The sequence below is a fragment of the Amblyomma mixtum genome, chromosome 1, assembly GCF_055824585.1.
Source record: "Amblyomma mixtum isolate Tamu chromosome 1, ASM5582458v1, whole genome shotgun sequence".
In the NCBI taxonomy this organism is placed as follows: Eukaryota; Metazoa; Arthropoda; class Arachnida; order Ixodida; family Ixodidae; genus Amblyomma; species Amblyomma mixtum.
In genome coordinates, this window is record NC_143012.1 from 25,922,946 (window position 1) to 25,945,999 (window position 23,054).

General features: G+C 48.8%; 2 protein-coding genes and 1 non-coding gene across 3 annotated transcripts in view; 2 read left to right on the forward strand and 1 right to left on the reverse strand.

The window, feature by feature from the left end:
* Positions 1-11,926, forward strand: part of LOC149365798 (uncharacterized) — a 28,061-nt gene extending 16,135 nt beyond the window's left edge. Inside the window, exons 10-21 of the mRNA XM_089546013.1 lie at positions 2,250-2,454; positions 3,788-3,886; positions 3,967-4,044; positions 4,914-5,017; positions 5,832-5,890; positions 5,976-6,027; positions 7,381-7,448; positions 7,865-8,001; positions 9,582-9,632; positions 9,712-9,813; positions 10,853-10,917; positions 11,650-11,926. Of these exons, the coding sequence (XP_089402139.1) occupies positions 2,250-2,454; positions 3,788-3,886; positions 3,967-4,044; positions 4,914-5,017; positions 5,832-5,890; positions 5,976-6,027; positions 7,381-7,448; positions 7,865-8,001; positions 9,582-9,632; positions 9,712-9,813; positions 10,853-10,917; positions 11,650-11,758 (1,129 nt within the window). The 3' untranslated portion in view covers positions 11,759-11,926. The remainder of the gene's footprint in view (positions 1-2,249; positions 2,455-3,787; positions 3,887-3,966; positions 4,045-4,913; positions 5,018-5,831; positions 5,891-5,975; positions 6,028-7,380; positions 7,449-7,864; positions 8,002-9,581; positions 9,633-9,711; positions 9,814-10,852; positions 10,918-11,649) is intronic.
* Positions 11,927-14,449: 2,523 nt separating this feature from the next.
* Positions 14,450-20,945, reverse strand: LOC149365799 (uncharacterized). Its single transcript, XM_089546116.1, has 4 exons — positions 20,756-20,945; positions 19,958-19,989; positions 17,603-17,845; positions 14,450-15,275 (listed from the first exon to the last, which is right to left on the reverse strand). Exons 1-4 carry the CDS (start codon positions 20,757-20,759, stop codon positions 15,168-15,170), a joined length of 387 nt encoding a protein of 128 aa, XP_089402242.1. The 5' UTR covers positions 20,760-20,945; the 3' UTR covers positions 14,450-15,167.
* Positions 20,946-21,628: 683 nt separating this feature from the next.
* On the forward strand, positions 21,629-21,701 carry TRNAR-ACG (transfer RNA arginine (anticodon ACG)). The gene has a single exon. It is a non-coding gene; the product is annotated as a tRNA-Arg (tRNA).
* Positions 21,702-23,054: the final 1,353 nt, after the last annotated feature.

Below are 23,054 nucleotides of genomic sequence, written 5' to 3' on the forward strand. Positions count from 1 at the left end.
ATTTACGAAAATTAGTTACCATTCACCAACGTAGGAATTCATTAAACTGCGCCTGTCCACGAACTGGTTCAATACAAGCTTTTTCTTTATTTGCTTCGAATAACCCCTTTCGAAGGTCCGCTAAACAAGAATCGAAGGCCCGCTAAACAAGATCCTTCGGCACGAAAAAAATCTCTGCCTCTCCCGTAACCGAGAGTAGAGTAAGCATGAAATGTTTACGGGCCTGATGTCATCTCGGTGGACACCCGAACCGCACCGTACAGGAAGGGAGGAACGCCACCACCCGTTCAGCGCGATGCCTTGCCATTTGAACGCAAGGTTTTTTGAGGAAAGGAAATGGCGCAGTAATTCTCTGCCATCTCGGTGGACACCCGAACCGCACCGTAATGAAAGGGAGGAACGCTACCACCCGTTCGGCGCGATGCCTTGCCCTTTGAACGCAGCGCTTCTCCCCCGGGCCCCTGTGCGCCTGCGCGGCTTTGCTTCGATGCGCGAAGCCCCTAAGAGATCACGTATGACAACGAAGTGTATCGTGGCATTTATGTGCTTTTTGCACGCGTTATTAGAAATCGGAAATTATAATTCCGTGCATTATCAAACGCACAGCTCCACTGATATCTTGATAAACATTGAGAAGGCACTGGCAGCAGTTATTTTTTGTGACTCCTTTGGAGACCAACCGGTGCTTGCATGCCGGTCGCGTAGGAGGGCTTACAGAGTCTCGTTAAATCTCGTTGTCTCGTACGGTGCTCGGAAGTTGTTTCTTTTTGACGCGCTGTCGGTGTAGGCGCCGGCTTGTGAGCAAAAATTACGAGCATGACTCTGGCAGGTGGCGCCCAGAGAGCAACCTAGGAGGCAGGTGGGCCACCTGGGTCACGTGACCGTGCGGCGTCGTCGCAACCCGCCCACCGGATTGTGAGCAAACTGCCCACCGTGGCAGGTGGCGGTTAAGTTCATGATTGGTCGCTCGGAAAGAGCAAACTGGGTCGCACAAGTCCCACCGATGGCAGCACCTGCCATAGCAGGGCAGTGGCGCACCGCTTAAATGGCAACTGCAGCACTTTTCTGAGAATTTCGCGATATTCAAGGATTCAAATCTATATAGGCTGTAAGTAAAGCATGCCAGGTGTTTTTGCACTAGCATCTAAAACAGTGACGTAACCGACGACTGAATTTTTCGCTTCTCCTCAATGCACTGGAGGAGTGCAGGGAAATTCAGTGTGACGTCACGGAAGGTATGATTTCAAATTACTGGTGTCGTCAGCCACACCCTGCCCTGACTCGTTAGACGCTCCCAAACAATTCTCGGCAGGGTTTGCCTTCGGTGGCGTTGGTTTTTTCCTTCAAAGCAGGCGTTTGTGCGTTGGAAATGTACTGATACCTTCGATGACGTCATCATGCGTCCCCCACTTGGCGTTGTGCGCGGCGGAGAAGCTTGAAGGGCGTCCAGATTTTAATCGGCGATTACTTCACTATTTCAAGTGCTAGCCCAAAAAATATGTGGCTTAGCTTGGTTAAGCCCGGTAATTGCGAAAGCAATATCCGTACGTACGCCATGGTACAGCTGCTAGTGCAGCTGGTGGTGGTGCTTGTGGTTAGACTTGTGGTGATGCATCGGTTATACAATCCAATCCAATGCAATCCAATGCAATCCCATCCAATCCAATCTAATGCAATCCATTCCAATCCACTCAAATCCGATCCAATCCCATCAAATCCATTCCAATCCAATTCAATCCAATCCACTCCTATGCAATCCAATCCAATGTAATCTAATTTAATCCAATCTAATGTAATCTAATCTAATCAAATCCAATCTAGTCCAGTCCAGTCCAATACAACCCAATCCAATCTAATCCAATCTAATGTAATGCAATCAAGGTCAAATGAAGGTCAAGGTGGTCGCCGCCGCGGCGCGATGGTGGCCACCGGCCGCGGCACGCAACAGCGTGAAAGTGCAAGTAGTATTGCTTTCGCAAAGACTTCGCATGCTTTACCTGCAAGTTTCACACAATCGACCCTTTTGAGCTCGTTGATTTCTAAAACCTATGCAGTTTCCCTTTACCCGCTGCGCCACTGCGCCAGGAGGTGTATGAGAACTCCGAGGGATCTATGAATGTAAAGTAGAAAGTTACCTTCTGCAAACATGGGAATTGACTCATTAAGCTATCGCGTAATACCCTTTAGTCGGAGCTTAAGTGTCCCCTCCAGTTCTCTGAAACCACGCCACGCCTTTGGCGGCCGCGCAGGCACATTGTGCTCAACTACCTCGGCTTCCGGCAAGTGGTGGTGGCCTCCCCGTTCCTGCCCTCCAAGCTGCAGGCACTCAGCGCCCTGGGCCGCTCGCCTGCGCTGCGCAAGGAGATCTGCCTCGCGGTGGTGGCCGAGTCCCTGCCCGTCATGTCCCTCTACGCCGGATTCAACGCCTTCAAGCAGGGACTCAACAACTTCAAGGTCTCTGCTCTCTCGCTCCGATCTCAGCGCGTTAAGACGGCGCAACAGCAAGGCTTAGCGGAGACACTGCAAATTACTGCACGTGGAGGCTAACAAAGAGGGTTCAGCTTAAGTTAAGGATAACGCAGCGAGCTATGGAGAGAAAAATGATAGGTGTAACGTTAAGGGATCGGAAGCGGGCGGAGTGGGTGAGAGAACAAACGCGCGTTAATGATATCCTAGTTGAAATCAAGAGGAAGAAGTGGGCTTCGGCAGGGCCCATAATGCGAAGGCAAGATAACCGCTGGTCCTTAATAAGGGTAACGGAGTGGATTCCAAGAGAAGGCAAGCGTAGCAGGGGGCGGCAGAGAGTTATGTGGGTGGATGAGATTAAGAAATTTGCGGGAATACGGTGGCCGCAACTGGCGAAGCACAGGGTTAATTTTAGAAACATGGGAGAGGCCTTTGCCCTGCTGTGAGCATAGTCAGGCTGCTGCTGCTGATGATGATGAGGAACAAGAACGGAGTGCTTTTGTTGCAATGTTGCTTCTGTAAACAGTTACACTGATGCAGTAAGAACGGTCTAATTACTCATTGGCGTCCACCCAAGCGCAGCCATACGGCAACAAAGGAAAACGGCACAGCTTTTCCAGAAACTTGTTAGTTAAAAATAATTCGTCCTGGTCCGGTGTTAGAACCCTGGACCACAGCTTCACCGGAGCAGTAGCTCTACCAACTGAGCTAACCGGGACGGCTAGCTTATCGTAGGGCGAGAGCGAATCTACCAATAATTCAAAGTGGGAACAGTGTGTGTCAAATGACTGAGGAATAATCCCCCAAGGTGAAATAGATTTGTGATAAGGGAGTAATTACTCAACCAACACTGATGTTGCATTGACACCTCTTTTTGGGCTAGTTGGTGCATACTTGATTTGGTGGAACACTGATGTAGTGCATGTAAATCATTTTGGCTTCAGTGAGTTAACTACAGCTGACTTTCACTGTGACGAGGTGGGCTTAATCAATAGCAGCTCAATTTCGCTTGAGCGCTTCGCAGCTGCATATACCCATGCGTCAACCTGGGCAGAACGCAAAGAAAGCAGGGCAGGTCCTGCATGCAAAGAAATCAAGGCCACTAGCGAAACAGCATAAGCACGTTGTCATGCATGTCGTACCACGTTCATTGGCTCGATTTAACAGCGCCGAAGCAGCTCCTCTGTGGCTGATCGTACTGACCGTTACGTCACATAACTACGGGACGATGTTTAAAACTGGTAGAACCGGAAGCTGAGAAAGAAATTATATTGGACCATCAAGGTCCGTTGCACGTTTGACACGGGGTCTCTTCTTTTAGGCTGCGAACATTTCTGGAGCTACGAAGGAAGTCGTGTCGTCCTCCGTGAAGATGATGAGCTGGATGGATGACGCCACGAAAGCCAAGGTTGCCAAAAAGGTAGTACGCGCATTTCTGCTTCGTGCCAGGAAAACGCGGTGTCCGCGGAAACCAGCTTTTACCGACCCTTTGTGTTTCAGATACTCAACAGTCGCATGAAGACTTTCCACCCGTCGTGGATATCCGACAAGTTCAAGGTTTTCGCCCAACACGAAAACGTAAGCGCTTATTTCGCCTTTGTTAAAGGGTAACCCTGGAGGTTACCCAGGGTTACCCGGGTTACCAGGGTTACCAGTTAGGGGTTAGATTCTGGGCAAATAAATTTTACGTTTACCATTTCCATGCCGTTGGTCCAAGCGGATTCTACGGGAAACATAGCAAACATGCTAGACCACATAAATTAACCATCAACCATATGTTAGTGCTCTCTTCCTGCACGCATTACAAAGAAAAACTACTTCCCGTAATGAAAAAGAGGGGTGAAGAATACAAAACGATTATCAGCTCAAATTTCAAAAATACCTTGCTCTGCTGCAAGTTGAAGAAGAGTCCCTCAATGGGGGTTTGAGAGTGCAGCGCTGTGACTTGAAAGCGACTAGTTCAGTCCGATGAAAACTCTTATAGTACGGCAGGAATTTTCACTGACGTGGCTGGTACGAGGCTCCTAGAAGTTCTTACAAACTATGCTTTCGACAACTTGGACGTATTTCGCCTGAATATGTTCAATCTAATCTCTTATTAGATTCCCTCATTTCTGTTCCCCAAAGCGCGAGTTCATCGCCGTCATATTCAGTTCTAAAATCAAATTAAACAAACTCGCACTTTTTTAATGCAACACCTGAAAGTGTAGGAATACGTAGCGGCAAAGCGAACACGTGATCTTGGAAAAGAGGGAATTTATCTGACCTGATATAAGTTAATAGATTAATACGCTAAATAAAACTCATTATGTCCAAAACACAATTATATGCACGAAGCACGCCTGTCGTTTTCTGTTTGAACTGTGAGGAAGTGATTAAGGCGGTTAGCGTTTAGTTCATATGGTACTGCTCTGTGCTGCTAACAGCTCGACTTGATGTCTCACCAGGTGCCGATGGTTACCGAGAATGAGGGTCTCCGGTCGTACGCCTCCATCCGAAAGGCGCTCTTCGAGAATACGCTCAAAGCTGAAGCCGCCCACATCGACGAAAGGTGAGCCCCGACGCTCTAGTCGCCCACCTAAGGGAACTCTGTGAGCTGCATTTCGTCTAACTCTGTGCTGTAAAGTGTAAGAGCTCTTGGATCATCGCGAAACTCCCGCAGGGCCATGTATCAAAATCCGGCATATTTACTAGTTCAAAACTCTGTGGTTCTCACGTTCAAGTAAACTCTGTACAGGGCTGCACAAAGTGATGTCATGCAGCCCTTATAAATCTTTCCGTCGGATGAGGGAGATGTAGAAAACCCTCTTCTTAGGACTGTTGCGAACCGGTTCCGCTGCTGCTTCCACCGTGCCAGCGCCAGTTGCACACAACAGTCCGGCGAACATTATGGCGACGCCCAGGGAGTATTTCTTGGAAAGTTCCAAGGAATGAGTTCCCAACATATATTTGCTCCCTATACTCAGAAATTAGTTCGCTGTACACAGGTGTACGTTCCTACAAAGATGAATTGACTCTCCGTGGGGATACCCAGAGGTTCGCTCCCTAGGCACAGGAAGCTAACATACATGAATACTTGCTCCCTAAACAAAGGATTGTTCCCTATGCATATGAATTGGTTTCCTATACCTACAGTTACCTCCCTGTACACAAGGATCTTCCCCGGGATAAGTGGCGAGACCAATAAACATGGAGCGAATTCCTCATACAGCAGCGAGACAAAACACTGAGCGCACGTTTTACATCTACGTGCCAGAGCCTTTAGTTATAATCCATAGTTGTAAAACTAGCATGTTAAATAACGAACAGCACCGAGCTTTGCGTTCAATGCTGGCTTTGTACAACACTGTTATTCACATTTTCAGGTGGATCGGAACTATCCTCGACCCACAGTGCTCTTTCGACGCGCAAGGAACGAGCATCTGTAAGTATTCAGCGAATTTTAATTTCCCATCTTGCAGTTTGCAGCGCCTGTTTGTTTAAACTGCTCAACCTCTTCATGCTCGCAGACGCACCGGTATCCTTCTGGAATGTCTCTTCTCCGTCCACTGACAACTTCCTGTAAGTTGTTCTTAGCATAATGTACTAAGGGTATCGCACAGACTAACGCCCGAACTATAACCTCTTGTAACAGCTCTCTCGATGAACTAAAAAAATAAATAAGCAGCATTGCTCTGCCAAGCTTGAAAAATTCAAGCGCTGACCTGTATCGCCGATTACCGCATTCAAAAGACAGATTTTAAGTAGTTTCACTTAAAGGTGAGCCTTTATAAGCTAGAACCAACAAAAAAAAATGTAATACATGTGTCGCCATCATCGGCCGATTTCGCAAGTGGTCAACGCAGCTTTTTAGGTCGTGGATCCCAGAGGCTAGGCTACATGCTATTTCACTTCAAGAAGGTGATCACGGAGTCAGCTTCAGTATAGTCGTGACATGTTTGAATTGAGTGGTGGGAAAATTTTTACTGAAAATTTTTCAGCTATCAAAGCACCTTTTCCTGCCGGACAAACATCAACGTACTCAGAAGTGGATTTTAATGATAAAGGAAATCAGATGGAAGTGACCTCAATGTCCTCTTAGAGTCAATGAAAAATAAAAGCGAAGAGCCTAAACCTCGCGAAATAAGTTTTAGAAAGCCCCTCGGGCCGCCAAATTCCTTCCGTTCACCTAAGATACGATGCATTCACGATGATGACTGGATACTCAAGTTTGGAATTCAAGCCTTCAAGTCTAGTAAGCAGTGTCGGGGGCAGTAATTTGTGGCAGTTCCTTCCGAGACGCATCCTTCTACCACATTACCATTAGAAGTTGTCTGTGACGTCAGGGCTGATGCCGAGCTACCGAAAAATTTAATTTGCCAGCTCCACGGACTCGCAGGCGGGGCTGACCAATGCCAGTGACACGAAGTATCAACTGGGAAAAGACTGCCTACAAAAAACTGCCCCATTTCAGCCGTCAGCTGTTCTCGTACCCGACGACGTAGGTATAACGGGGCATAGCAGCTTTCTCCTCAAGGTGGACCACTGCTAGTTAAAGCCAGTGCGGCAGGAAACTAAAGAAAGTGCTTAAAATTAGAGAGACCAGCGACCTACAGAAGGCAGGACGATAGGGAAAACGTTGATGGCAACAAAAATAAGCGATAGTCAAAAGCAGGAAATGTACTGCAGCGGGCTATTTAACACGGAGAAAAGATAAGCGATGGTCTACGAGACTACAGCCCAAGGGGAAGGAAACGTAGCTTCGGGATCATGATAGTTTGACGGGCAGATGACTGTCGGCAGGAGGCATTGTCTTCCAAGTGGTCACATTTGGGCGGACGATGAGTTAGTCAAGTTGGCATTATATGACGATGCTTTACACTATGTTCAACTGAAAAGACAGACGGTTGTTAATTGACATGGCGTATATTGCAGGATGATGCACATGCCGGACACCCTGCCAAGGATCTCTCACTGCCTCATGACAATGCTGCTGCGAGAAGGTAGGTCACCATTCAAGGCTGACACTAAAGAACATTCATTGCAGCGGTAAACGACACAATATGCGGCAGGTTCCGCCAGTAATATTTGGTTCATTTGGACTACGTTTGTTCTTGCAGCGCGGTGTTAAAACGGTTTGGTAGAAGCTGCTTATTTGTGTTTAGTGCTCTGCTCCTTAAAACTGCACCACTAGCGTGCGAGACGACTTTTTCCGATGCTGGAACGTGTGATAACGCATTGCATGGAGCAGCGTTGTTGTCCATTGTGATTAGTGGTTACCTTGCATGCATTGCGCACTTGGTTTGATCATCCTCACTGCATTTTGCTGCGAGTCCTGCAATGGCCCTCCCGGAGAAATGACAGAGTGAAGAAACAAACCGGTGCTTCCGCTTACCACTTCGGCATCGTTCGCTTGCAGGGGGCGACTCGGACCACGAGGACAACCCGTACTCGAAGCCGCTGTGGACTGCCTCTACCAAGAAGCACTTCAGTAACGTCCGACACTGCTTCTCTAAGCAGCTCTCCGGCACTGCAAGCGAGAACGCTTCCACAACGGTACTGATGGCTTCCTCCATAGTCCCCACACTATCGGAGCATCGCGACGCACTTTCTTGCCGCTTTCCATGTGACGAAGCTACAGGCTACACTAAGCGTTTCTGACGCTTGCTTTGACGGCCGCTCTACATGTCCGCTGTCGTGTGACGTATACTAGACGATTGTGCGTACCGAACGCGCGTTGAAGTCTTGACCAAGCACCCGGCCTCTCCCAACTCGATTATGGACGGTAAACTTGCGTAAAACGAGCTTGCAGTGGCGCCGCGTAGCGGTGGCTCAGCGCGTTGCCCCATGGTTGCGGAGAGCGGCGTCACTGCAGCAAGAACGTTGGGTCCGTCGATGAAATCATCCTCTCTTATCACCGGCCGATGACGAAGCAGGAGCGAGGCGCACGCGAGCGCTGCTGCTGATAACCAGGCGGCCCCAATATAGCTCGGTGGCTTTCCGGCAACCGGCCACCTACGATTCGGTCGGAAGACGTCGTTTTACTTTAAGGATTGCTTGAGCCTCTGGTATGGACGAGCTTACGAATTTCTGCCTGGAATAAGACTGCTGTATCTGCATCGGGCGAACTTATTGCTCAGATACCTGAAAACACGACCTCTTTGAATGTTCGGCACCGCAAGAACATTAAGCACTCTACAGCTGTCAAGGTTGCTGCGATGCAGAACTTCGTTGTTCAATACGCGGTCATCTCTACCATCTTGTGGCAGAGGTGCAATGTCGACCCGGCACGGTATTATTCCTCGGGGCTGAGTTTTTGGCACAGTGGCCTAAGGCGAGGTGTGCAACACCGCTGCCGTAGGTCGAAAACTTATTTCAGGAATAAATTTCTAAACGCTGTGTCCCTTGTACAGGTGTGCGCAATCTCCTATTACGTGCGTGCTCGTGTGATCTGCGAAGGTTTCGACACCAAAGCCATTATTGAGCGCCATAAACAAACCGTTCAGACTTCGACTAGTGACTGATTAAAGGTTGTTAGGAGACGCCTTGCCTTAGAGCTGCATGGAAAAACAAAAGAAGACATTGGGAATATTTCTTGAAGCTAATTTTGCATATCCTGTGGCCTGTTAGTCGCACTCGACGAGTGTAGGGTTATCGAAGAACTGGCAATTAACAAATATGTACATCAGTGTGCCTCTCTTGTCTTTCTTTCGAGCCTTTTCGGGACCCTCGAGGGAGGGGGATTTCGAACTGGGTGTAAAGTGTACGGGAGGTTCTTAGCTGAAATATCTCCACTTCTACAAGCAGGTGTTGGCAAGTGCATCCTGCAGTCCCGTCTCGAGTATGGCACCTTAGTCAATACCCTTGTTAAAGGTTTCTTCACAAAGAGGTCAAAGGGCGCCACCATATTTGACACTGGGCAGTCAAACATGGTACTCTCTTCCCTAGTCAGGACACCACTTATCCCGTGACTTTACACCACCCGCCCATATAACCTTACAGTCGTGAAAGCGTCTATAACTTTATCCACCGTTTAATCATGACTGCGCTTTCTTTCATAATCTCTTAGATTCAGTCCACTGCAACCGCACTTGCATGCAGTTTCTCACCCTGTCGCGTCTTCTCCCTAACCGCAGGAACTCCTCTCTGTGGTAGCAGATGCAGCGGCTCTGAGCCCAAGCTTCAAGGTATTCGTCCCCAACATTTATTTCCCCAAATCTGCCTCCAACGTATACTTAACGCTTTTGCTTTCGTTGCATGCGACAGATCTACAAGAAGTTCATCAGCGAGAAGAACATTGACGTCAACAGCTTCGAGAAGACGCTCAACATGAACGTGGACCAGTTCTTCTTTGTGTCGTACGCGTCGGTGAGTGGCGGACCCTTACGCCTGGGAAGACGACTCCGACTGTTTCTGTGAAATTCCATGAGCCATGATGTAACCTGGAAGCACTACTAGTCCACACGCGAGAAAGATGGAAAGCTTTGCATTACTCTGCAGATATTGAGCGAGAAGAGGTAAACTGGTGAAGGTGAGGCGGCAGGTTCAGTGAGTGCGATCTTGAATCAAGTTTAGAAGGGGCACAGGGCAAGCGTTCCAACTGCAGCGAGAGTGATTCGTGCTTATAACTTTTAGTTAAATAGAAGTAAAATAGAAGATAACAGACAAAAGTAACGTTAGGAAACAGGAGGGCAGCATGGGTCAGGGAACGTACACTGGCTAGTGATATCGTAGCTGAAATAAAGAACTTTGACATAGGCCAGAAACGTAATGCGGGGAACGGATTTTCCTTTAAGTCAATCAAGGGCAGACGCAGCAAGGGGCTGTACAGGCGGTCAAGTGGCCGAGAGTCAGTTTGTGTCGACAGGAAGTTTGACTTATGGCGTGTTTCAATTGGCGAACTGAAGCAGCTCTCCGAATCCACGGAGGAGCAAATATGTCAGTCGCCGTCCAATCAGAACTCTGAATTTGAACCCGAATCGCCAACTGAAACGCGTTCTTCGGTTTCGCTGAGCAAGAACACTTGCTTTGAATTGCTGACTGGAATACGCTTATGCTTGTTGGTCCATTATGATCAAAGAAGCAAGACTGTGCACAAGACTTGAGTGAAAGACACGTCTGTCCACTGCTTTGCTTCCTTGAGCGCTTTTGTGTTTTTCGCATTCGGTGGAGTCCCTTGTGGCAAAGCTTTCGGTCCCCGCTATAAGAACCTCCTTGCGTCGTGACTGCAGAAACGCCAGCCTATTTGGACACCTGGTGCGGTCGTTGCGAGAGTCGGTCAGGTGGTGTGTAAATAATCCTCGGCCGATCAACGCGTCTCGCCTGCAGTAACGGCCTGAGGCAGCTGCTTGACCAACCACCCTGCAATCATATCATGCATTTTTTTGTTTGTTTCCTCTCCACGCAGAGCTACTGCGGCAACTCTCCGCCGGCAAAGCCCTCCCATCACAGCGAAGTGACGAACCGTGACAGGCACGTGTTTCTTCGTCTCACGCACTCTGCGAGCGAAACGCATGCTAATCGGCATCGTCCTAATTCCAAGTTAAACTGAGTTTTAGTGTTAGTGATATGCCACTGGTTGACAACGTCTCTAATGTGCGTTGTTACTCCGTTACTATGGCTCTCAGAACGTCTCTAATGTGGCTCTCATTCGGCGAAAAAGTCACTGCCTATGTGTCCGAAGCCCCCACCCTGAAACTCTAGGCGCACCCTCCCCCCACCTGCACTCTAAGCAGAAAGGAGTACAAAGGGAGTAAGCTGTCATATAGCGCACTCCCTTTATATAACAGGGAGTGCGATAGAGGAAGTCTTACTCCGTTTTTTACTCCCATGTGGGCGTATTTGTGTTTAGGCTAACTGTATGCCCTCCACAATTCTTTGCCCACTATAGAAATCCACGCAGCAGGCGGAACGAAATGGCGCAGTAATTCTCACACATCTCTGTGGGCACCCTAACTGCGCCGTACAGGAAGGGATAGAGGACAAAAAAGGAAGAGATGCCGTAGTAGAGGGCTTCGGAATAGTTTCGACCACCTGGGAATCTTTGACGTGTACCGACATCGCACAGCACACGAGCGCATTTAGCGTTTCGCCTGCTTTGAAATTCTGCCGCCGAGGCTGCGTTTGAACCCGCGTCCCCTGTCTCGGCAGCCGAGTCCAGTATAGCGAAGTTTAATGCTGTCTCTTCTCCGCTTCTGCGCGCAGGGTGAACACCGCGTTGAAGAACAGTCCAGAGTTCCTGTCAGCCTTCCGGTGCCCTTCGAAGCGAGCCATGAACCCTGAACACAAGTGCCACTTGTGGCGAACCTCGTGAAGACGACTTTCAGCCCCCCCGACCCACCCGAAACGCCCGACATCGCACGACCCAGACTCGCTGTCCAAATCCGATGAAGTCGCTCGTCAGCTTGGGACCCATCGAGCCTCGCAAAAGTGCCGTGTTGCAACAGACCTGTGTTCTGCTGCATAAAATCTTTTTTTTTTTCTTCAGCTTGGTCTGACCCTTCATTTGCGATGACGGCAAGATGAGAGGAGGATAACTGGGTCTGAAACCGGCTTGAGCGGTGTGAGCGCAGATTTTATTAGGGCCTAGTTTCATGCCACAAGCATGTATGCAGGCACGGGCAAAAGTTGGCGGGACGTAGATTCGCGGAAAAAATAATTGTGCATTGCCGCGCTTCTCGTCGTTTCCGACTTATCCCCCTACTAAACAAATGTTTTTTTCATGAACCCGAATCCCACAAACTAGGACCGATCAGGGACCAAGGCATTCTTTTGTCGGAAGGCATGCCTACATGGTTCTACACAGCCTCGGCCTGGATCGGAAGTTCCAGACAAGCTGCTAGCCGAGCCAGTAATCGAACCCTCAACCTGTCCCGATTCCAACACCCGCGCTGTTGGGGCTGTCTCCTGGCTCTTAAAGGGGATGAGTGCGCACAGTTTTCTTTTAAACGCAGGGGATGCCGATGCATCTTACAGATCCGTTCGTTGGCTGCTACTTTGTCAGTGCAATATCACTGTCGTCCATAGCTATTTTGTACCCATTTTTCTCCGGTTAGAGCTGAGGATGTGAACTCGCTCATAGTTCTGTTGTTCCGTTCTCTTGTTCCTTGGAACCCAACAGCTTTGAATTCAACAAACATCATTCAGAAGCGTTTCTGTGGAGTCCATGGGCGGTGACCTTTCTGTCATGGGGTTCAGTGCGTTGCTGAGGACGGCTGTGTGGGAGTTCATAGTAATCCATAGTTGAAGTAACAGCACCTCGTGATCTGGCACAGTTGCAAGTTACCGGTGCATTTGCACTGAAGTCCCACATTGGAGCAGTGGGAGGCGGCCTTGACCAGCACGATCGTGGAGAACCAGCCTTTACAGGCCAAGCCTGCACGGCGGCTGTCATCCTGGGGGCCTTGGACTAGAAAAAGTCCGTAGCGACCAGCACTGCTCCCATAGAGAGGCCTTTCGAAATAGTTTTGTCTGCGGTAAAGCGGAACCTACACTAAGCGGCAGTCAGTAGGAAGCAGAAGACAAAGCAAGTATCTGAAGTGTGCTCGAAGCGTGTATTTGTTGCTCGATTCCTAAAGGTGTACAGAACGCAAGTGGAGTTGATTCCCAACTCCACTTGTTCCGAAGTCCAGAATTCGCGCGTTCAAGAACGACGGAGGGGACAACTGTTAATTATGATTGTGATCCCTTACAAAAAACGGTGTGTTTTAGTGATCGTTTCGTGGACTTCTGTCAACACAGCCAATAACATAACAAAATGGTTTGGTTTGTTTGGTTTGGTTTATGGGGTTTAACGTCCCAAAGCGACTAAGGCTATGAGAGACGCTCCGGAAATTTCGACCACCTGGGGTTCTTTAACGTGCACTGACATCGCACAGTACACGGGCCTCTAGAATTTCTCCTCCAAAGAAATTCAACCGCCGCGGCCGGGATCGAACCCGCGTCTTTCGGGTCAGCAGCCGAGCACCATAACCACTGAGCCACCGAAAATGGTTGGTTTGGTTTATGGGGTTTTAACGTCTCAAAGCGACTCAGGCTACGAGGGCCGCCGTAGTGAATGGCTCCGGAAATTTCTGCCACCTGGGGTTCTTTAACGTGCACTGACATCGCACAGTGGCCATACACCTTATTGTTGCCAAATTCTTGCATAGTGGGTCGCCTTTTTGTTGACCACCTGTTGAAATCTGTTGAGAAGTTGTAGTCATTTTGTCGATGCACACAGAGAGGCAATCTTGCTGGAAGAACCTATGCAAATGGTGTTTGATATTTAATATAATGGACTACAGTTTAATATAACTTTCGTTGACTGCCGTTGACTGTAGTCAACAAGCATTCCGTTTTCGTTGACTACTTGGTTTCATAAGATGTCAACAGTTGGTCAACGAAATGGCGATGCTGATTTTTGTGAGGGAAGGGAGTCATTGCTCATACCATCCACCCGAGCGGAGCCATAATACAAAGGGAAGCTATCTAGCTTTCGCAGAAACTTCGTAGTTCCAGAAAAATTCGTCCTGGTCAAGGCAGTGGGTAATGTGGCATTTCCATATGAGGGCATCACCTACACAGTAACATCGACAAGATGCTCCGCTCGCTCTATGCAGCTTCGCTCGTTGAGTCGTCGTGCATCGATCTTGGCCAACAACCAACGGAGCCCTGGACTGAGGGCCGCACCCAAGAAGAGGAAGAGCGTCCCCCCTCCGGGGGGGGGGGGGGGGGGGGCACTCTTTAAAAAACAAAATAAAATTGTTTCCTCCTTTTTCTGCTCGTTGGCGATTCAAACACGACACTGCAAGTCCGTTGACTCCATCGTTGCAAAGTGCGGGACATGCCCGGAAGGCGTCCTGAATTCCTGGTCATGCGCAATGCATGCATGAATGCGTCTGAAAATGAGGCCATAGGTGATTCATATTTATGAAACGTTCCCCGTTTTCCGAGGTTGTGAAACTCACTCGCAACTTGAGTTGCTTTGGGTGTCACAAAGTGAAACGACAACACGATGAGAAACTTGGGGGAAAAAAATAAGCTCTTTATTGCAGAATCGACACTTGTCTCCCAACCGCTGATTTTTAAACTGGCAATTGTGCAGTTCTCTTGTTTTAGTTCCCGCTGCTTCTACTCGTCTGTTAGCCCCATCTAGATGCCTCGAGTGGCCAGTCCAGTTTTATTAACAATTTACATTTGACGGAAACCTTACGATTCAATTAAACCAGCATAAAAATACACCGCGGTTGAAAACAAAAATTACTGGGGGCATTCAAAGAACTTACTGCGAAAATACATTCTATTCTTTTGTGGTTGGCCCAGTTGTAAGTACTAGTACTGACGATTACTGGTGAACATATCGAACTTTCCCGCCTTTGATGACGTCGCATCGTTTCGACCAATCGCGAGCTTTGGCGACACCTGGTTTTCGTGTCGATGAGCCACCCAATTCTTTCGCATTAAAAGGAAATGTTCAATGTCGGTCAAATTTGTTGACAGTTCCCTTTCTCAACGTTACGCCAAACCTATTTCGGTGCATAATGCACAAAGCAATACCCTAGACCCTTACGAACAGCCCCCTCCCCTGGGCAAGCAAAATGAAATAAAATAAGAAACGAACGGTAAAGTAAAACGTGCGCGTGCTGAAAACAGCCTAAACGCTCAACATGTTCAAAAATAGCTGCCATTGAAGCGTTCTCGGTGTTCGCGCGCCATGAATCCGCTCAGGTGTGGTGGTCCGTTCAGTTCCTGGGTGCCTTGAACGACTTGCTCTTCTTCGAAGGCTTGGTCGTGGTCGTCGCCGCTTCCGTGGTGGTGGCGTCCGTCTCGTTGGGAGGGTTGATGCGGAGCTGCAAAGGTAGACAGCGGCAGGTTTCAACGACTCGTATGACGCGTTCACTCGACTCAGACAGGCCGATACTATACGTAATCATATTCAGCCTAACCACGTCCACTGCAGCACAAAGGCATCCCGTTACCCTGCAACTAACCAGGTCTAGTGCCAGATGCGGTAACTTCTTAAAAGTTAATTAGGCTAATTGGGTAATTAAGCAATTAACTAAGCTCAGTCCCACTTGGAGCATCACTATACGATCCCTTCAATTGGTTGCGTGGTTACTAGCCAAAGTACAATTGGCCCCGTTTGAAATTCGCGCACTGTGACGTCACGACCGTTTCGACCAATTGAAAAGCGTGACATTTCTGTCCACAACTGCTGCTTACAACGATGAGACATTAAAGGCTTTCGCCTTAATATCACTCGCCCAGAGCTTAGCCGCTGCTTCCGGTGTAGCCCATATCACCCAAGTGTTGGGCGATATGGGCTCATACGGTTCGACTTGAGAGGGCGACCCGGACCACGGTCTCTCTCTCTCTGACCCTCTACTTCACGCCTGCCTCAGGTTGCAATACGCTCCATTACCCTTCACTCCAACACGAATACGTCTAAATGGGAGCACAAAGGGTGTAAGATGTCCTCTAGCGGATACCGTTTTATAAAAGGAGACTCTCGTTTTAATCATTTCTGTTTAGAGTGTAAAGGCTGCCATGCCTATTTCTTCTCAATTGGCGGCTGCGGGTCTCTCGCCGGCCAATCTTTCGTCGAATATCACTTGGACGGAGGGACCGCATCATCGCTCACTCCTGGACTGCATTAGATCGGCCAACCTTTATTACGCAAAAGCGTAAAGACCTCGTAAAGGGTCGGCGTTGCCGTCGGCGTGACGGAGAAGTTAGGACTAGTCGATTACAAGAGACTCCCATAGATGGCGCCAGCCCCACCAACGGCGCATCAGAAACCCCTGACCCCGGGCCCTGGGATTGCGAGTCGGAAACGCTACCGCTACGTTCGCTAAGCTACGTCATGCAGACACGTTTGTACAGCTTGGTTAAAGAGGAACTTTATATGTACGTCGCGAGGTGTTTCCCATAATGAATGTGATTAACATTGTCAGCTCCCTTGTAGGCAAGAGGAACCGCTTTCCCTTGATACCATTAAAGGCGCAGCTTAACTTCTCCCCAGCTTTTATTCATTTAAGCATCCTTTTCTTCCAACCATCATTACATGCTCCGTTTACGCCCTGTGGCAATAAATAAAGCTATAAAAAAATACGCTTTCCCTTGATACCATTAAAGGCGCAGCTTAACTTCTCCCCAGCTTTTATTCATTTAAGCATCCTTTTCTTCCAACCATCATTACATGCTCCGTTTATGCCCTGTGGCGATAAATAAAGCTATAAAAAAATACGGACGCCAAGGCGGTGAGATGTGGAGGCCAAGAATTCATTCCTGCATTAAAAGCACGCCTAGACTGCCAGTCAGTGCACTTGCGTCGGTGACCTAGAGAGCATGAGTCACGACCACCCAGGCACAGAGTTTCTGTGACCTGTCTGGGCTTTGAAACAATGCGTCATTGCCGTGTTGAGGCGATTAAAGGGCTACACGCTTCCCACGCTGGAAATTGTTTTCTCCGTCGCTTGATCATAACGGCGCAAGTCACGTAAATAAACTCGACGGAAAAGTGGTACGCTGCGGTTGACGAAGAGGCTGATAAAGAGAGTGCCGGGCCGTTTCCATTCTACAGTATCAGGGGGGTTCAGCGGACTGTCACGGACCAGCAAAATTACTGGCTAAAAGCAGCGCTATCATCTATTGTTATCGGCGAGTTCCTTTTCACAAACGATCGCGGACATAAAAAAAACAGTAATAAAAAAAAGTCATCTTTGCTCATGATAACCGAGCCAAAATAAATGCCGCATGCACAGTCAGGTATAGGGTCGGCACGTCGACGCTCGAGCGGTGCACGCTTGATAAAGCTTACTTCCTGCCGTCACCCCTAGGCTGCAAACATGGAAACGGCCCGATAGGCAGGTCTGCGAACCGCAGCGCCGCGTGGTGAGATATACCAATTCTGATCGCCAGTGATCTGTGCTAATATTTTTTGCTCGCGACTGTACCAGAATGGGCGCGCAGAACCATTAAGTATATGCTACCTCCGTAATCGACAGCGTACCAGAATGGGCGCGCAGAACCAGTAAGTATATGCTACCTCCGTAATCGACAGCGTGGCTTGGATTCTTCTTCATGAATCCGCACAGTTTAATCGAAGCTTCCTTATCTGCACAGATGGTAGAGTCTTGGTAGATCATTCCTAAGGTTGCTGTACACTCTCACTCACCAAGATTCGCTGCTTCTCGGCGCACGCGTACTCGGACTCGTCGACGTCGTTGTAGCAGTCCGACTTGTATCCCTTGGGCAGACCCTTGCCCTCGAACTCGCAGAGCTTCTCGACGGGCCTAGCCTTGACGATCATCTTGTCCAGGGCGCGAGGCTTCTCTTGCGGGCAGTAGAACACCTTGGGCGTGCTGGCGTCGAACACGATGCTCTTCCGCATCATGTCGCCCAGCGCCACACAGGCCACCTGCGTTAGTAATTAAGATGTATGCACCGGGAGAGCCGCCTGCTGCAGCGCGATCAGGTGCAGGTCTTGTCCACAAAAGCATACTTGAACGTAATGTTAACGAATACAGCTGAAAGACACAAAGAAAGACAACGCACCACTGAATTTCGTTACGTTTTCGTCACGAATACGCTCAAGCTATCTTGCCGAGACGGCGTCAACTTGCTTACTAGCCATACCGCAAGCAGTCCTCCTATGCATATATGCGAATGAACAGTGGATGCAGGATCCCGTCCATCCCGCCAGCTGCATCAAGGTGGAATGCGCAGAACAAAGAAAGTGGCATATAAATGTGCCTAACCAGGGCTTCCTCACTTTTGTGGAGATTTGTACAGTCCCCTCCCCCTTCCCCCCCCCCTAAAAAAATAAAGTGGCACTGTGGTAGGAGGTTACAAACCTCATTTCTTCGTGGCCACCAAGCTTTCGCGGCACAACGACCTCCTGTGCTCACAGAGCGACAAAATCGGAATCCAGAGGCTTTACTTTGCATTCTTTTCCAGATCTATTAAACTGCTCTTCTCTCCACCACTATCACTTTGCAGCTGCAGCCTGCGACGACAGGGCTTGAAGCTCGCAATAGACGTCGCCAGCTCGGGCACCGACGGAAGGGAGCGGGCTTATGGCGGGTAGAATAAAGAGCGAGTCGAAAGGAATGAAAGAAACCTTTTCAAAATAGGCGCCTGGTTACACCTCTGCACTCTTGGAAAGTAGCCATGCTTTCCCGGCTGGCATCACAAGTTGTTCTTCTCTGCTTTCCTGAACTCAACCTTCACCTGGCTGGCATCTGTCCCTCCTTCCCAATAGTGTATACAACACCTGGAGTAACGAAAGCAGCCGTACGTCCAGGCGTTATGGTTTTCTCACGCAGTCTCTCCTCGAGAAGGGTGGCAAAAAATCTCTGTAGCAGATATACGAATCCTCTGTCCATCCTAAGGTGATGTATATAGACAAGCAACAGTGAATAATGCGTTGGAGTCGGAAGACTCTAACACATCCGCCACACATCGTATGCTCCATTGTCTCCTTCACCCCCGAAGTTTCGTGACTGCGTAGAGGCCGAGAAGTTTCTTTGTCCAAGCTGTGCATTCATTGTAAATACCCGGTATGCCGCAACTCCATGAAGCGTATATAATCGATTGTACCTTGCAGAAGTCATTCTACCTTAAAGGCGTTGTTTTACGCTAAAGGCCATGTCTTGTTTTTTTCTAAACAAGAGAGAAACGAAATCATCATCATCAGCCCAATTACGTTCAGCGGAGAACAATGCCTTTCCCTCTGATTTCCAATTAACCCTCAGAAACAACAGCTGCGGCCAGCCTATCGCAAATTTTCTTATCTCATGCACCCATACTTCTATATACCACACAGATAAGCAATGTCGAGAACCTGGACACTACTTGTAATAGACGGCGAATTTTAGCCTGCAGCTGTGGTTCGCAATGTCGAAACGCGGTTTCCTAGCTTAAAGGGAAGAGCTTAAGGGCGTCGTCACTTGGTCGTAGTCGACTCCATGCGACAATGTTCCACCTTTAGCCTTGGCCTATAAGACTGGATAAGCAGAAATGAAAACTGCTAAATATCCGAGTTATTGCTTGCCTGCGCAACCCATATACCTTGCATAATAAGTTGAGCGGAATATGACGAATAAAAGGCACATTGATGCATGTGAGTAACCAAGCAAAGAAGTGACTCTTGTACGATGCATTTGCATCGAACAAGAATCGATACAGATACTATGCGAGTTATTGCTCGATTTGCATCGAGTAAGGAGGGGTAAGAAGCTGAACATTAGCCTATGGACTATCGGTTTCCCCACTCTAATTAAGAGATTCTTACACCGATTTGTCATCGTGATTACGAAAGTACAAGGAAAGATAACATGCGACCGGTCGAGACCGAACCCGCGACATCGGTATTTTGCTGACTCCTTTTTTCCGTGTTATATCAACCCGCCATTGAGGCTGTTAATAACATGTCAATGTGTAATTTGTAAACTAATCACTCATAATTGTTTATTTTGGTGAACACTAACAGCTTGTGAGTGCTTGTTAATAATCAGTGTGGGGTACTCACCACTGATAATACGGCTATCGCCACGAGCTTATCTGCAAGAGAGAGGAAAAAGAAAGTGAAGAGCGATTATTATTAGTCAACTCTGAGGCTAAGGTCGAGACATACAAAACGCCACAGTGTCTGGAACGGGCGATCAGAGGCAGCGTAAAACGATGGACTAAATTGAGTAAGGCCCGAGTCCTTGATATGGTCAGGCACGCAACGTCAATCGCTATCACTGCCTCCACGTCACTTTGAAGGGCAGATGGATCTCGCGTAATTGCAACTCGGATCGAGCCGATAGCAGCCAAGCATGTCAAGGCCGCGCAGCCTATTTTTAGCGCCGCCAGCAGCATACTAACGTAACGTTACGCTCGACCAAATACGAAGAATTTCTCCTCATCATTCGCCAAGCGCGAAGCGTTTAAGTGAGATTCGCAGCAGGCTCTACGCTCGGATGATCCCATCACTCGACTTATTCTTTGATCAGTTGCAGACACGACACGGCACTACACGGGACAGGATGTCAAGGAGCGCGGCGACGTGTTTGCACGTACGAAAGCAGCGACATCTGGAGGAAAGAATGGGTTTTAACTCGTCTTTCCTGGAAGGCTGTAATAAAAAGCGCTTCAATTTTCAGTATTCAGCAACACGCTTCACGAAATCTCGGCGCCCTTTAGGCTTAAGTCGCAGTATCGAATCAGCATCGAACACTCCAAGGCGCTGCACCATTGAAACCTGGTGCGGATTGTCCCAACCGACCCGCGGAGGGTGTGTAACATTCTCTAGCCGTCGCAAAAGAGAAGACCTTTCACTCACACATGTCGGGTCCTGGGCGCGACGCCTCGGTATCGGTCTTCGCAAACAGAAAGCGTCACACGGCGTCACGGAGCTTCGTATCAGACGGGCCACAATCCGAAAAAGGCTTTGCTCGCAGCCACTGACGTATTGGTCTGTGTTGTTGTGGCGGCGCCGACGGGTTGGTCGCTCACGCTTGGATTCTCTCCTACAGCAGAGAGTGAGAAGCCTTCCTTCGACGCCCTCCTCGCCCGAAACCAGTTCCCGGGTTGGGGGCGGCCAGCCGAGGAGCAGGAAACCCACTATGCAGGAAACAGTTTGGAAGACGCCGTCTCCGTCGTGGCTGGCCCAGGGAGACTTCCTGGCGAACTTGGCGTGCGGCACGGCACGCCTGTTCTTCGCTGCGGAGCGTGATCGCCGCTTCTCGGGCGAAGGTTCAAGTGCAACCCGTTTTGTCGTTGTCGCTTGCTGGTTTCACTCGGCCTTTCTCGTTCTTTCTTAAGAGGCCGGGCCAGGCGGAAGACACGACAGTTGTGTCGTGCTGTGCGGTCAGGGCGGCAGTTGTCACGTGAGACCATGCTCTGTGTCAGGCGGTGACGGCTCAGTGCATCGTGATACAGCACGTGTAGATGACAAGGTATGAAATGACTGCACAGTTCTCCTGCGAGGCTCCCTAGTCCAGTTCATCTGGTGCGGCAACCAGGGAGTCGTAAAGTTAACTTACTCATGAACAAGAGGGCTGCTTGACACACCATAACAGGTGGCATGAAATGTGAGAAGAATGTGCCATACAACAAAGGAAACAATAAAAAAGAAACAATGTAAAAAGCTTACATTGCTCTCAGTCTAGCCTACACGTCCTCATATTATGACTTATATGCTGCAAACCTCCGTGGGCCTGTGGCGCAACGGATAACGCGTCTGACTACGGATCAGAAGATTCCAGGTTCGAATCCTGGCAGGCTCGGCTTCATTTTTTTCTTGCACGATTTGGCACATGGCTTCTTCTCTTGGTGTTTATGGGGCTTTTTCACAATATCCGCCATTACTGCCAATCCTGCAGTGCTCACAGCTCACTTTGCCGGCGCTCCTACCAGTACCGCCTTGATCGAGTAGCATCGATCTAGAAAAAAACGGCCTCAAATTCAGTTGATGGAAAACAGTCACCGTGCTTTAACAATTCTTTCTGCGCTTCGTACGTAAATCGTGAAATTCAGTGGGAGTTCGTGCAAACTAACGTTGTCAATTCTTTAACACCAGATGTGCTGTATGCCAGGTTCCCCCTGGAGTCTTCTAAACCTCACGAATACGCGGGTGCCTCGCGCGACTTTTGTCGCGTTGAGATGGTACGGAAGAGGAAAGGAAGAGGGGAAAAAAACTTAATTTGAGGCCGCCACTAAGGCCCCCTGAAAATGAGCGCTTGATCCCCTAAGGCCCGTTGTCCACCTGTCGAGCCCGTGTGAAGCCATGCATGCACTCCAGGAAGGAGGGGGAGGGTAAGGAAAGTAAAGAGAGTTCATGGCAGCGTTACACGAGTACAGAATGCGTTCGGAATCTGCCCTACCTCCGACCAGTTGCGACATGTGTTGTGTCTCGCCATCCGAAGTTACACAGCATTAGTGGAGTGAGGAGTGTGTTTGTCTGGACAATGCGAAGGATGCGTGTGTGTTTCGTTTTGACTGACGGGCGAACCCACATAGCGCCGAACATTAAAATAATGTTCTAAGATTGTTCTGTAAGCTGCAACACCGCTATGGTGTTACGTTGGAACGCTATGTTACAAAACAAACAACGTTATATGTTGGCAGACGCCCGTAAGTATAACATTCAGACTAAACATCACGCTAGAGCTTTGAGCTCAGTTCAAAAATGTTGTTTTAATGTTCAAGTTAATACATTTCAAGTTGTAATATTTTTATAAGCTTAAAATAGAAACTATGAAACATTACACGTTAACGCTATTTTCAAACATTGTGTCTCAGAATTTTACTCCCTGATCGTGCATTAACGGTGTTTTTTCGACCAGCAGAACTTTGCAGTTAAATATCTCACATGGTGTCTGCCATAGATTGCATGCGGAGCCCTGAAATTTAATTCGAAAACTTTGCATGTTACCCTTCCACCACTACCACTTATGGCCCCCTCACGGCTGACCATATTAGCTTGGGGAGTGGAATCAGAGAACAGAGAAAGAGAAGCCACACTCGTGGTCTCCGGAATAATTTCGACCACCTGGAGATCGTTAACCCGCACTGACATCACACAGCACACAGGCGCCTTTCTGCGTTTCGCTTCCATCGAAACGCGGCCGCGCTCGAAC